At 38.4% G+C, this 15,743-nt stretch overlaps 1 protein-coding gene across 1 annotated transcript in view; it reads right to left on the bottom strand.

Moving 5' to 3' along the window:
* LOC108677428 (cadherin-23-like) overlaps positions 1–15,743 on the bottom strand; it is a 49,688-nt gene that overhangs the window by 18,797 nt on the left and 15,148 nt on the right. The window contains exons 8-11 of the mRNA XM_047885732.1: positions 3,192–3,347; positions 1,965–2,081; positions 812–1,030; positions 453–590 (exon numbers count right to left, since the gene is read on the bottom strand). Coding sequence (XP_047741688.1) covers positions 453–590; positions 812–1,030; positions 1,965–2,081; positions 3,192–3,347 — 630 coding nt within the window. The remainder of the gene's footprint in view (positions 1–452; positions 591–811; positions 1,031–1,964; positions 2,082–3,191; positions 3,348–15,743) is intronic.

Below are 15,743 nucleotides of genomic sequence, written 5' to 3'. Positions count from 1 at the left end.
TGCCACTTTCTAAAATAAAAAATCTCACTTCCAGCACAGACGCGACTTCGTTGGGCATGGGGTGTATGAATTTCGAGATATGTTACTTTCCGTATACTTTTTCTAATTCCACTGTCAAAGAAGCGCCACTTTCCAAAATAAAATCTCACTTCCAACTCGTATGCAACTGCCACTTCCTAAAATAAAATTTCGCTTCCAGCACAGATGTAACTTCCACTTTCTAAAACGAAATCTCACTTCCAGCACAGACGCGACTTCGTTGGGCATGGGGTGTATGAACTTCGATATATGTTACTTTCCGTATACTTTTCCTATAATTCCAAGTGCTGTCAAAGAAGCGCCACTTTCCAAAATAAAATCCCACTTCTAGCACGTATGCGACTGCCACTTTCTAAAAAAAACTCTCACTTCCAGCACAGATGTAACTTCTACTTTCCAAAAAAAAATCTCACTTCCAGGACAGACGCGACTTCGTTAGGCATGGGATGTATGAACTTCGGGACGCCGTCGTTGGAAGACACGTCGCCGATGTAGAGCTTGATGATGACCTCCGAGAACTGCTGAGGGCTGCCCTGGTCCATAGCCCGCACCTTTCGACGAAAACTTGAGGTCACGGACGGACGGACAGACAGACAGACAGACGGACATGGCGAGCACAATAGTGCATTTTTTCCATAAATGAGAAAATGTGCTAAAAAATTTCACTTAAAAATACCTCATTTAAAGCAACTCCATTAAAAAAAACTTTTAAAAAAATGTCATCACTAGACCGCTTAATTAAAAAAAAATTCACTTAAAAAGACCTCATCACTAGACCGCTGAACACTAACGAGCAACACTGACCATCAAGCGGGACTTGGTTCTCAGGGAGGAAGTATCGGACGAGTCCGTTGAGGCCCTCGTCAGGGTCGTGGGCCACGACGTGCGTGACGGGCGTTCCGATGGCTGCGTTCTCGGCCACGACTGCCGTGTAGCCTTCCTCGCTCCATACAGGCACTTCGTCGTTCACGTCAGTCAGCTCGATGAACACCTGCACACGACAGTCACACGACAGTCACATGACAGTCACACGACAGTCATACAGCAGTCACACGACAGTCACACGACAGTCACATGACAGTCATATGACAGTCACATGACAGTCATATGACAGTCACACTGCAGTCACACGACAGTCACACGACAGTCATATGACAGTCACACTGCAGTCACACGACAGTCACATGACAGTCATACAGCAGTCACATGACAGTCATATGACAGTCACACTGCAGTCACACGACAGTCATACAGCAATCACACGACAGTCACACGACAGTCCTACAGCAGTCACACGACAGTCACACGACAGTCATACGACAGTCGCACGACAGTCATACGACAGTCATATGACAGTCATACGACAGTCATACGACAGTCACATGACAGTCACAAGACAGTCATACGACAGTCACATGACACTCACACGACAGTCACACAACATTTATTTATAAATGAAGTAGCTAAGGGCACTACAGTTGTGCACAATACGATTGGGTGATATGTGTTTACAACTGAAACTGTTAATTTTTATAGCTTACTTCCCATTGATGAGCCCCTGGCAGAAGTAATAGGACACGTTTTCAAAAGTGATCTTGGATGTACATTCGCACACACTACGATGTAATATGTGAGAGCAGACTCATCTTAATTTTACGTCCGACAGCTCAAAGAGCTCCAGCAGTTCAGGCACAGGACCCGTTTTTAATACTTAAGTTAGTGTGTAAAACAAATTACAACTTGCTAGAATTTTTCAAAAGTCTATGTCTATAGTTTCTTAGGATTCATAAAACCTTTGAAATGTAGCGCTTAAATAGGATTTAAAAAAATTTACCGCGAGCGTATTTGAGCGTCCAAGCAAAATACAAAATTCAGTGAAGAAAGTGCCGTAGGTAACTTGACGCACGAACAAAGCGTATACGTACCTTAACGGCGGCCCAGCGGCTGGTCAGGCCGCCCCCCGGGGTGTCGGTGGCGGTCACCTCCAGCGTCAGCGTCGCCTGCTGCTCCCGGTCCAGCACCGCCCCCCGGGCGACCACCACCTGCAGGCGCGTGACATAATTTATCTTAATATCCACAAATTGAAAAAAATTAGCCAAGATAGCATTCCAAATTTCAGACTTGTAACTTATTTATGGGGGGAGTTATCTGTTGAATTTATTGTGAACAATCTCCATAGACGACCACCGCGGCTGAGCGTGTTGATGCAGGGTCTTAATACGCATCGTGAGTGGTACATTCTCATACGCAGCGTGAGTGGTATATTCTCATACGCAGCGTGAGTAGTACATTCTCATACGCAGCGTGAGTAGTACATTCTCATACGCAGCGTGAGTGGTACATTCTCATACGCAGCGTGANAATACTGAATCAATGCACCTGAATTTATACTGAATCAATGCACCTGAATTTATACTGAATCAATGCACCTGAATTTATACTGAATCAATGCACCTGAATTTATACTGAATCAATGCACCTGAATTTATACTGAATCAATGCACCTGAATTTATACTGAATCAATGCACCTGAATTTATACTGAATCAATGCACCTGAATTTATACTGAATCAATGCACCTGAATTTATACTGAATCAATGCACCTGAATTTATACTGAATCAATGCACCTGAATTTATACTGAATCAATGCACCTGAATTTATACTGAATCAATGCACCTGAATTTATACTGAATCAATGCACCTGAATTTATACTGAATCAATGCACCTGAATTTATACTGAATCAATGCACCTGAATTTATACTGAATCAATGCACCTGAATTTATACTGAATCAATGCACCTGAATTTATACTGAATCAATGCACCTGAATTTATACTGAATCAATGCACCTGAATTTATACTGAATCAATGCACCTGAATTTATACTGAATCAATGCACCTGAATTTATACTGAATCAATGCACCTGAATTTATACTTAATCAATGCACCTGAATTTATACTGAATCAATGCATCTGAATTTATTATAGAAGCAATGCACCTGAATTAATATTGAATCAATGCACCTGAATTCATACTGAATCATAGCACCTAAATTTATACTACTTGTAAATTGAACTTCATTCATGACGAACTATTTATTGATATTTATTTCTATATAATTATTTATTTATAAAGTGTCACTCACCTCGCCAGTGGTGTCGTTGATGACGAACATCATAGCGGCCTCCCCCCCGAGGGCGTAGCTGACGGCGCCGTACGCCCCCGTGTCAGCGTCCTGCGCCTGCACCGTCAGCACCGAGCTGGGCCAGCGACTGGCCTCACTCAGACGTGCGTGATACTCCTACACTCAGGGAAATAGGTGTGAAAATAAGTGATGTAAATGAGACATCATCGTTAGTAGCTCGGCCAGCGACTGGCTTCACTCAGTCGTGCGTGATACTCCTACACTCAGGGAAATAAGTGATGTAAATGAAGCGACTGGCCTCACTCAGTCGTGCGTGATACTCCTACACTCAGGGAAATAAGTGATGTAAATGAAGCGACTGGCCTCACTCAGCCGTACGTGATACTCCTACACTCAGGGAAATAAGTGACGCAAATGAGACATCACCGAATAAGCCTCAGCATATTCATAAAAATGACAATAACATAATGAGAACAGCAATAAGGGATAACATATGACAAGGTTCGTTCGCCCAAAACACGTTTGAAGATTACTATATCATAGTAATTTATATTATATTATATCATATTATATTGAATTATATTATATTATATTACATTATATTATAGTATAGTCAGAACCAGCAGACAATCTGCCCTAGTGTAGCATTTGATTTTACGGTATTTTCCTGAAAGAAAAAAACATATATGCATTATATTACATTATATTATAGTATATACAGAACCAGCAGACAATCTGCCCTAGTGTAGCATTTGATTTTACGGTATTTTCCTGAAAGAAAAAAACATATATGCATTTTTGGCAGACGTTTGATTGCTAAATGTTGGAAGTACGCCTTCATTGCATGCCTTAAGAGTGCATCTGTCATATTAAATATTTACTTCTGAAATGAAAGAGTCCTGTCAATTTCTAAAAATCAATGAAATGTTTTCTAAAGAAATGTTTTCGATATTTAGACCATAAATTAGATATTGAGAAACGGGGACACGAAAATTTCTCGCAGATCATAGGGACCACCTTTAAATATAATAATTTCATAGATGGTTAGGTTACGTGTTTTGTCATTTTGTTTTTGAGTTACCTATTACGTGACCTCATGTAGACCCGCCTTGTATCTTGTCATTGCTATGTCATCCACCACAGAGGTTAGTGCTTGCATTGTTTATCGTGTTCATCTTCAGTGTTGATATAGTGGTGGCCTTTTTGGTGATATTGAATATTGTTATTTATATTATTTATTATTTATGTGTGTTATATTCATTTGTTAGTGTTGCGTTAATTCAGACTGATAGTTTGTATTTATTTGTATAAAAAATAAATTTGTATTTATTTGTGTTTTTTCCAGCGGGGCTCCGAATCTAGGACATGATTTGGAATTAATAGGCATGGGCTAGAAAGACACAAGGTCCATAGTTTTGTTATTTGTTTTATTGTATTTATCGTTTACTTATTATGATAGTTCTTAATTTATCAGTTTTATTCATCCTTTATATGCGATCATTGGCCAAGTGTTCGGGGTCACAGAATACTTATTTATTGATTAGTCCCCAACATTGTAATTGATAAACGACAAAAAAACTGAGCGAGAGCTAAAGATCGTCATATCTCATACCTGGGCTTAATGATATGTTGCTCAATAATGTTATCATTGTTCAGCTATTGTATTATTGTTTGTTGGGTCATAGTTGTATTTCTTATAATAGAATAACTCTACTGAAAATCATCATAAATTAGGCAGCATGTCGCATATAATCATGTATGAGCTCTGAAACTTCGTCGCAGGCATCAAACTAGTTAAGTTCAAATACGGCAGCAATATTATTTCAGTTAGCGAAGAAAATCATTATCACATTTTTTCCGTGAAATGGAACGTTCGTCCGCATAAAGTAAAGATGATATGAGTTTGACGGTCTTCAAAACTCGCGGTTTAATGCTTCGAAGATAAGTGCGATCCTGTCAAGCTACGTAGACCTTTTCTCCGTCCACTCAAATTACCCGAGCCACGACGCAATTACGAGCAATTATCACTCCATTCACTTGGCAGCCTTTAGCTTGAAGAAGTCTTTGAAATTGGTGAGTCAGCCAAACTACGTTGAAATCTTTCCAGAATTTGTCACTTGGTGGGACTGAAGAGACTGTCATAGCGCGGGGTTATTAGTGTCTCACGAACCCGGCAGCCAGACACGAATTTCTCAAGCCCGGTCAAGGGTAATTATTTCTTAACTTACGTCGGTTAAATTCAAAGTAGTTTCTGCAATTTTTTCTTTACGCAGGAACAGGGAGGGTCATGGCCAAAAGCTCGAGGTGAGGTACATGGCCTTATGCAAAACACTAGCGAGAAATTGTGTCAAATAATGAAAAGAATTTGATATCATAAACGTGCGTGAGCCCCGAACATTTATTTTAGTCCAACTAATTTTTAATAACAATCTTAAATCTATGTACCGCGATCGGCTAGACTCGTACATAGTACATATTTTAATTGGCTAACGTTTATATATCCTCGTCACTTTTGAGAAGCAATTACTGAACCGACAACTGAACTTAAGACTGACATCGTACAGTTCATTTCAGCGCACAGCGGGGGAGCAACGGCTGACAGTGCCATGCATGATGATGGCTGACATTGCCATGCATGATGATGGCTGACAGTGTCATGCATGATGATGGCTGACATTGCCGTGCATGATGATGGCTGACATTGCCGTGCATGATGACGGCTGACATTGCCGTGCATGATGATGGCTGACATTGCCGTGCATGATGATGGCTGACATTGTCGTGCATGATGATGGCTGACATTGCCGTGCAAATAAGTCCCACTCACAGCAGTAAACTTCTTGAGCAGAGCCTGACAGCGTTTATGACTAAAAGTGCTTTCATGTCGAAATTATCGAGGCAGTATCAATAAATTCAATATCATTTTAATGTTTATGACCAAAAGTGCTTTCATGTCGAAATTATTGAGGCAGTATCAATAAATTCAATATCATTTTAAGTCCCTACAAGACATAATGGAATAGTCTACAAAGTCAAATCATTTTTTCCACCAACTCACGCTGAAATCTCAAACTGAACTACCAGAAATCTTGAGCATTATTTGTTTTTATGATGAATCTGATACAAAACGAGCGGCTTTCCGAAATGAATTCCCTGCATTCAAATCAAATAGAGTTTTTAAGCAGCAGTCACGTAGGAATTAATCCGCAACCTCAGTTAAAATTGGTTCCAGATCGGGAGATTTCTTTGAAACGTATTATAATTAAATGTATTATTGTAAATGTACTCGCTATTTCCAAGCACGCAAGTCGACGCGAAATACGATTAATACATCTATGCTCAATACTGCCAGGTGCTCAAATGTACGAAATTCTTTTCATACGCCAAAGCTCGATACATCGAATAATACGTCTAAGCTCGATACGTCGTGGCTCACTACTGCCAAAATGAAGTATGTTAAATACGTCCTAGCTAAGTACTGCCAATGCGAAATAAGCTCAAATTATAGTGTCTGAACGAAATACGTTCAATACGCAAAAGCTTATTATTGCCAACATAAAATACGTTTAATACGTCTCAAAATACGTTTAATATGTCTCAAAATACGTTAATTTGCGTCTCAAAATACGTTAATTTACCTTTCAAAACCCGTTTAACACGTCTCAAAATACGCTTAACGCGTCTAAGCTCAGTGCCGCCCAAACAAAGCACGCTTAACACGATTAAGCTCAGTACCGCCCTATTTGCGATATTTTCCTGAAAGAGAACATATATGCATTTTTTGCAGAAATTTGATTGCTAATTTTTGGAAATACGTCTTCAATGAATGCCTTATATGAGCGCATCTTACATAATAAATATTTAATTCTAAAATGAAAGAAACCCGTTCATTTCTAAGTATCATGAATTGTGTGAATTTTAGAATAATGCAGAAATGATTTCGATATTAATATCATAAATTAGGTATTGAGTAACGGAGACACGGAAATTTATCGGAGATCTATCTTTGTAGTTGATAAATGACAAAAAACTGATCAATGATCATATCTCATTCCTGGGCTTAATGTAATGTTGCCTGATAATGTTATCATAGTTTAGCTATTCTTTTATAAGTAGGTTTGTAGGGTCATAGTTCTATTTTTTATAATAGAATAACTGTAATGGAAATCATCATAAAATAGGCAGCATGTCGCACATAATATGTAAGAGTTCTGCAACTTCTTCGCAGGCACTAAACTATTTAAGTACAAATCTGGCAGTAATATTATTTCAGTTAGCAAAGAAAATCACTATCACTTCTTTTCTATCTTAAATGAAACATTCGTCCGCATAAAGTAAAGATCATACGAGTTGGACGGTCCTAAAAACTCGCGGTTTAATGGTTCGAAGAGAAGTGCGATCCTGCCAAGCTACGTAGACCCTTTTTCCGTCCACTCAAATTACCCGAGCCCCGCAATTACGAACAATTATCACTCCATTCACTTGGCAGCCTTTGGCTTGAAGAAGTCTTTGAAATTGGTGAGTCAGCCAAACTACGTTGAAATCTTTCCAGGATTTGTCACTTGGTGGGACTGAAGAGACTGTCATAGCGCGGGGTAATTAGTGTCTCACGAACCCGGCAGCCAGACACTAATTTCTCAAGCTAATTTCTTTCTCACTAATTTCTTTCATCAAGGGTAATTATTTCTTAACTTATGTCGGTTACATTCAAAGTATTTTTGTAATTTTTTTTTTACTCGGGAACAGTGAAGTTCATGGCTAAAAGCTCGGGGTGAGGTGCTAGCCTTACGCGAAATACCAGCGAGATATTGTGTGAAATAATTAAAAGAATTTGATATCATAAACGTGCGTGAGTCTCGACATTTATTTCAGTACAGATAATTTTTAATATCAATCTTAAATCTATGTACCGCGATCGACTAGACTCGCATACAGTACATATTTTAATTGACAAACGTGCATGATGACGGCTGACATTGCCCTGCATGATGACGGCTGACATTGCCGTGAATGATGATGGCTGACATTGCCGTGCATGATGATGGCTGACATTGCCGTGCATGATGATGGCTGTCATTGCTGTGCATGATGATGGCTGGCATTGCCGTGCATGATGATGGCTGACATTGCCCTGCATGATGATGGCTGACATTGCCGTGCATGATGATGGCTGACATTGCCGTGCATGATGACGGCTGACATTGCCGAGCAAATAATTCCCACTCACAGCAGTAAACTTCTTGAGCAGAGCCTGATGGCAGTAAATTATCTATAGTGTTGCTGTGTTGAAATTATTGAATAAGTATCAATAAATTCAATATGCATTTAATTCTCTACAGGACATAATGGAGGAAAAGTCAAAATCATTTCCCTGCCGACTTACGCTGAAATCTCGAACTGAACTGCGAAAAAACTTAACGCTTATTTGTTTTTATGATGAATTTGAGACAAAAAGAGCGGCGTTCGAAAATGTATTCCCTGCATTCGAATGAAAGTTCGGGAGATTTCATTGAAAATTATTATAAATAAATGTATTAGTTTTAAACTCGCTATTTCCAAACACGCACGTCAACGAAAATACGTTTAATTCATCTATGCTCAATACTGCTAAGCGCTAATATATACGAAATTTGTTTAAAACGTCAAAGCTCAATAAGTCTAATTATACGTCTGAGCTCACTACTGCCAAAACGAAATACTCTAAATACGTCGTAGCTCACTACTGCCAAACTGAAGTACGCTAAATATGTCTTAGCTACCCAGTTAAAATTTACAGATACGGCAGCTTCTGATTTGGATTACCAGAAGCTGGGGCGACTCTAAATTTTGTTAGGGTAGGAGTGCTACCCAGTTAAAATTTACAGATACGGCAGCTTCTGATTTGGATTACCAGAAGCTGGGGCGGCTTTAAATTTTGTTAGGGTAAGTACTGGCAAAACAAAATAAGCTCAATAGCGCCAAAACGATAACGTTCGATACTTATATAAATTCATTACTACCAACACAAAATACGTTTAATACGTATCAAAGTACGTTTAATACGTATCAAAATAGGTTTATTATGTCACAAAATACGTTTAATACGTCTAAAAGCTAATTACTTCCAACACAAAATACGTTTAATACGTACATATAAGCTCATTACCCTCAACACAAAATACGTTTAACATGTCTCAAAATACGTTTAATACGTCTCCAAATAAGTTTGATACATTTCAAAATACGTTTAATAATAGCATCACCACCAAATCCTGCCCATGCTGGAGGAGGGGGCCGGGGTGGACGTGCTGTATTTGGACGTCGCGAAAGCGTTTGACAAAGTTGACCATGTAGTGCTCCTCAGAAAATTAAGACTGCTGGGAGTCGGAAGTGAATTGCTGGCATTGATCCACAGCTTCCTAACAGAAAGACTACAAGCTGTCGTTGTAGGAGGCTCGAGATCGAGCGAGGCTAAGGTGAAGAGTGGAGTACCACAGGGAACGGTACTTGGAGACTGTGCAAGATCCCCCCATTATGTAACAGATCCGCAGTCAGATTTCAATCCCTGCGGGAAGGATCAATTTCAGTGGCAGGGCCAACGTTGTTCAACGTCCTACCAAAGGATCTAAGAGAGGGGGAGTTCACCCTGGAGACCTTCAAGAGACAACTGGACGTTTTCCTGTGCATCACAGCACACAGCACAGCATCGTGCATCAGGTAGCCCAAATGAGGGCGGATGAACGATAATCAGAGGCGGCGATCCATCGTGGCCTGGGACTGCTATGTCCCAAACAACTACCAAGATTTAATACGTCTAAAATACGTTCAATAATTCTCAAAATACGTTTATTACGGCTAAGCTCATTACTGTCAACACAAAATACGTTAATGCGTCACTAAATACGTTTAATACGTCACTAAACACGCTTAACACATCTAAACTCAATACAGCCCTAACAAAGCGCTATTAAACAGTGCCTAACACTCGCGGCACCAGATTGCGCTGGAGCAACACGCGCGCGCTGTCACTGCAAAGCCTCTACAAATCTGCGTCTAATCGGGGCACAGCACAGTGGCGACAATTGATCCATGTTCAGAAGGAAGTCCATGACATTATTTACTAACTTAATAATATTGAACGTAATAGAGGTTATAAATTATCATAAACATTGCTAAAATAATAACAATAAGTTCATGGCATTATTTACTAAGTAAATAATTTTGAACGTGATAGATGTTAGAAATTATCATAAACATTGCTAAAATAATAATAAGAAGTTCATGGCATTATTTACTAACTTAATAATATTGAAAGTGATAGATGTTAGAAATTATCATAAACATTGCTAAAAATAATAACAAGAAGTTCATGGCATTATTTACTAAGTTAATAATATTGAACGTGATAGAGGTTAGAAATTATCATGAACACTGATAAACATACAAGCAAACATAGTTACATCCAAGGCTGTATTAGCCAAACGTATATCCATTAAAGTATATAGATTATGATCGATTTTTTAAAGTCATAATGATTCAAAAAGTATTGATTTTCTGTGATATTTTTTTTGCTGATTAACCTCCATGAACTGAATATCATAAAAGCAATCTGAAGGTGATGATGAAGGTATTGGTGATGGTTAGATCCTGTGTTAATGATAGAAATTTGAATTTTTATAGGTGATGTATTTCTAAACTGGAATGTGATGAGTGAAATAATTTCAAAACCAAATTTTTGTTTCTTAATTTGTATACCTGATGGGAAATATCTGGCCTGCATAATAACCCGTTACATTAAAACGTAACATAAATTTAAATTTTGTTAATTTTTCTGGGACTTCAGGCTCCTTCGCTTCTTGTGGTCTCAATATTGCGTTATTTACAGTCATTTTTCTAAATAAATGTTGCAAACGATCGACAAGACATTTAAGTATGTTCACTTTGTTCAGGGTTCTTAAAGTAGAGCTTTACAAAGATTTTCCTGCAGTCACAGTATATTCTCCGTCGTTAAACCCTTGGCTCAGGTGAACTGTTGTGCGTTAAAACTAGAAAAATTTAAGCTGTCACTCAGAATTCGAATTTATTCTCATACATAGTAATTCAGTTAATTCAGTTACGTAATTATACATAGTAATTTAGTTACGCGTCCAATTAACTACTCCTGCCGTCACGTCGCCCTTGTTTTAATGCAATATATTAACAAGAGTTCGTTGATGATGTAGATTAAATTTAACTAATTAATAATTAATATTTTTTATTCAAATTGAATTTAATTAATTAATGTAATTAATTAATATTTATAAAGTTGCAGGAGACTTAAATGGATGAAATATTTAAAACTATTTCAAAAGACGATATAAGCTTTGACAGACGAAGCGTTAATTAATTAACGTCTAAGCCAGAATTTAATTTCGAGAGAATATGAAACCTCCGATCGACTTTCCTCTAAATTTTCTCATCAAAATCTTTTTACAATAACTTGGATCATTTATAAATACCGTTAAGACTTCAGCTGGACTGATGTTTATCCAACGATCCAAATCTGAATAGATAATTGCTTCACAAAATAACGTGGGTTCAAACCCGTTCATCCGTGAAAGTTTTCACATTTTAGAAACAAAAAGAATTTAAAACGAGGCAAATTTCATAAACTTCTTCTCATGGAAAAGATTCTGGAACCATCTAAATTTTCCGTTGTAAAAAACTTGATAAATGTTCGAACGAAAAATGTTCTGGCTTGCAGCCGAATTAAAAGGACCTTATAATAGGATATCAAGTATAGGCATTTTCCTATGACGACTTTCTTCAATTAATAGTTAATCTCTGTCATTCATCCATACGTTAATTTAAACACATTAGATTTAGAATTTTCCCCAACGCACTAAAAATGGACGATTGTTAACACTCTTTGCATACATTTACATTCTCATAATTCAACGCTTCTGTAGACTTCGAGGTTTAATGGTCTATACTCACCAGCCCCAGCATAAATGTCGTTAACGAGGAATTGCCACTGTGCGCTGACCGGTCACTTGTTGCAGCTTTAACAGCTGACTTGCAGCTGCTGCAACAGCTGCGCCGAAACTGTGCCCTGAATTGCCCAGCATCCTGTGCTGCAGCTGAATTATGCAGCTGCAGCTACTGCTGCTTCTACTGCTGCTGCTTCTGCTACTGCTGCTGCTGCAGCTGCTTTTACTGCTGCTGCTTTTGCTGCTGCTGCTTCTATCGCTGCTGCTGCTGTTTCAACTGCTGCTACTTCTACTGCTGCTGCTGCTTTTACTGCTGCTGCTTTATCTGCTGCTGCTTTTACTGCTGCTGCTTCTGCTGCTTTTGCTGCTGCTGCTTCTATTGCTGCTGCTGTTGCTGTTTCAACTGCTGCTGCTTCTACTGCTGCTGCTGCTGCTGCTTCTGCTACTGCTGCTGCTGCTGCTTTTACTGCTGCTGCTGCTGCTGTTTCTACTGCTGCTGCAGCAGCTGTTTCAACTGCAGCTGCTTCTACTGCTGCTGCTGCCGCTGCTGCTGCCGCTGCTGCTGCTGCTGTGGATGCTCTCTGCTCCTCTCACACGCAGTCTTTACTAATATTATTCTGAATTTACGAGCGTAAATTTACTTTATTCTAAATCGTCGGCTGGAGTTCTCATCAACTCAACACACACACACTTACATCGACGAAAATATTCCTAATTTTAATTTTTATCTTGAATTAAATTGCGAAAATCTGTCGACTGATTAATTTTATTGGGCCTCCTGCTGCCAAAAAATGTGAAATTTTGCAGCATAACTTCCCAATGAGGCAGAGCAACTTGGATCATTTTGATTTGAATTGAATTACATAAGCATCATTTTTAAACTTTCGGTCAAGTAGGTTCTCGTATATACATTATGATTTTCATATTAATAAATATTAACTCTTAAAACACTTACAAATACGAAAGCACGCCCCTTGTTCAGTCATTCGTGCTGTGACCACAAGCAAGACCAACGGTAATATCAACATCGCTACGACGCAAGCCACTTCGAAATTTATTTGAAACTTTTTTTTGCATATTTTTGTATTTCGCTACATTAAAATTAATGACATTCTAATCAAACGAAACGAAAACAAAAGCATGTGAAACTATTTATCTCACAGGCATTCTTGGCGCGCGTTTCGAGAAACTCGGATATATTTTGTGTTCATTTGGGCATTTCATCTTGATAATAGTTTCATACAGTTTTTTATCATAATCTTTATAAATTAAATTCTAACTTTCAATCATTTACGATATTTGATCGTCTGTGATACTGATAAAACCGTACATTAACAAACACAGAACATTGGCCCGTATGTTAAAAGGACACTAGCACTATGAAGTAGCACTACGCACTACAAGCCATAGTGCGGCATGGAACACTACGGTTGGTATGCTAAATAGGGCCAAAAGCATAACGCGCACTACAAAAATCTGAAGTGTCCTACACAGCTATGGATCTGTTTGGTTTACAGCAAAGGCAGCATCGCGTAAAAACCTCAGGAACTACATGCCATGAATATAAAAAAGTGTACCGCTTCAGTGAACAACATGGTATTCTTATGGTTAACATTTTCCTTGGCGAAACAGATGAACAGCGTGGGCATTCTTTAACAAGAAAGGAAAAACTGGAGTGTTTCCTCAGGTCTGTTGGAGATCCTGGATACCAAATTAACGTGGGTGAAAAAATATCCGTCCATCAGTCCACTATAAGTAGGGTCATCCTCGAGGTAGATGAGAAAATAGCTTCTAAATGCAAGTATTACATACATTTTCCCACAACTGCAGAAGAATTACAGGAAGCCCAACAAAACTGGGGAATGCGATTCACTCACCCATATGCCATCGGTGTGATCGACGGAACATTGATCCCCAAACAGAAACCTGCAGCGCGATATCATCCAGATGAATATATCTGTCGAAAAGGATTTTATTCCATCAATGCTCATGTGACATGCGACGTGAATGAAAAATTCACAGCGGTTGACATCCAATGGCCAGGATGTACTCACGACGCACGAGTTTTTCGCAATTCTGTTTTCACTAGTACCATTATCATCACAATTAGACATTTTACATCAATCTTCTGCAAAGAATGAGAATTACTAAGGGAGTAATTAATTATTTGAGCACTTAACTACCATTCTTCAATAGACTCATAGCGTTGTGCGGCACTATAAAGTACTCTAACAGTGAAGTAGCACTACAAAGTCTTTCTGCATACGAATCAGTAGTGCGACACTAAACATTGTAGAGCTACTTCGAAGTGCTTAGTGTCTGTGACATATTTAGCATACCAACAGGACACTTCGTAGTGCAGAGTGCTACTTCGTAGTGCTAGTGCCCTATTTAGCATACGGGCCATTAGCGAGTTTTCAACATGGTTAGTGTGGGCAAACAATAGTGGCCATGGGTTAGTCTAGCTCTAGCCCATGGTGATGATTTGATGGTATATTGGGCTGCGTCTTGCCTCGCTTGTTAACTTTACCCGTGTTCTTCGTCATGTCAATGTTGCGCGAGTGTATACATTTATTGTCATCATCTTATTGACTGTTGTTCGATACATATTTGGCTTTACTCGAACTAATTGTCTGTGAATAAAGACAGTTATTATTTCTTAATAATAACAGCGTCCTGCTCTGTCCTGCTCATAATTTCTCTGTCGGATATTTTTGTTTTTAACGCTTTCATTATTTGTTCGAGAATTGTAATTGAAGGTTTTCTCGTACACAAATTTTAATAAGACAGAAACGTAGAATTCAATATTTTGAATAGCCCTTAGGTATACATACAAAGCAAAATTCTAAGGGATGTTATGAGTGTCGTTGAAACGAGATTATGGTCGACTCGTGTAATAACTCGGCAGGAATCAATTCTTACACAATGAATTATTTTCCTGAGTGATGTTGTCTTCGGGCAAGAGCTTGTGAACTTTTATCTTTTTACAAATTTGAAATGGAATTGGTTTTTAGTGTTGATATGTGCGATCCAACCTACATTTTCGGCATGGATATAAGCCTATAGATGACAAGTTAGAGAGACATCATGGTGGTAAAATGTAGTTATTTTAGGGATGGCATATTGGTGATATTGCACATCAAACAATTCTGTTTGTTAACATTAGTGACCAATATTAGGGTCGAAAGAAGAGTTCTGGAAGTCGGTATGTGGCCAGGAGGAAGTAAAATTGCAACTCAAATCGATAAGCGTTAATTAGTTAACTTCTGAATATTATATAGTAATGCAGCTCGTAGCTGCGAACTTGATGCCATTTCGTTATGACATGAAACTATTTTTTAAATAAAATGTAGATTGTTTACATCTCTATAACAGATTCATTTGTTTATGGTGTTTTTGTTATTCAATAAAGATTCTCGACCGTAGTTGAACTTTAATGCGAACGCTTGTGATTGATAAACCTTTCTATATTTATTGCTATGCATTAGAACTTCCAGCGGTACAAAATTTTAATACAAATAAATATTTCTTATGTGCAAAACGTGTCAATTAAATTTATTTGAAATAGACTTGAAATTTTTTTTTCAGGTTAGCATCGGCGTGA

This window comes from Hyalella azteca, unplaced genomic scaffold (assembly GCF_000764305.2).
Source record: "Hyalella azteca isolate HAZT.00-mixed unplaced genomic scaffold, Hazt_2.0.2 contig2927, whole genome shotgun sequence".
Lineage (NCBI taxonomy): Eukaryota > Metazoa > Arthropoda > Malacostraca > Amphipoda > Hyalellidae > Hyalella > Hyalella azteca.
The sequence above is the reverse complement of the archived record's forward strand: the minus strand, read 5'-3'. Positions and strand labels throughout refer to the sequence as shown.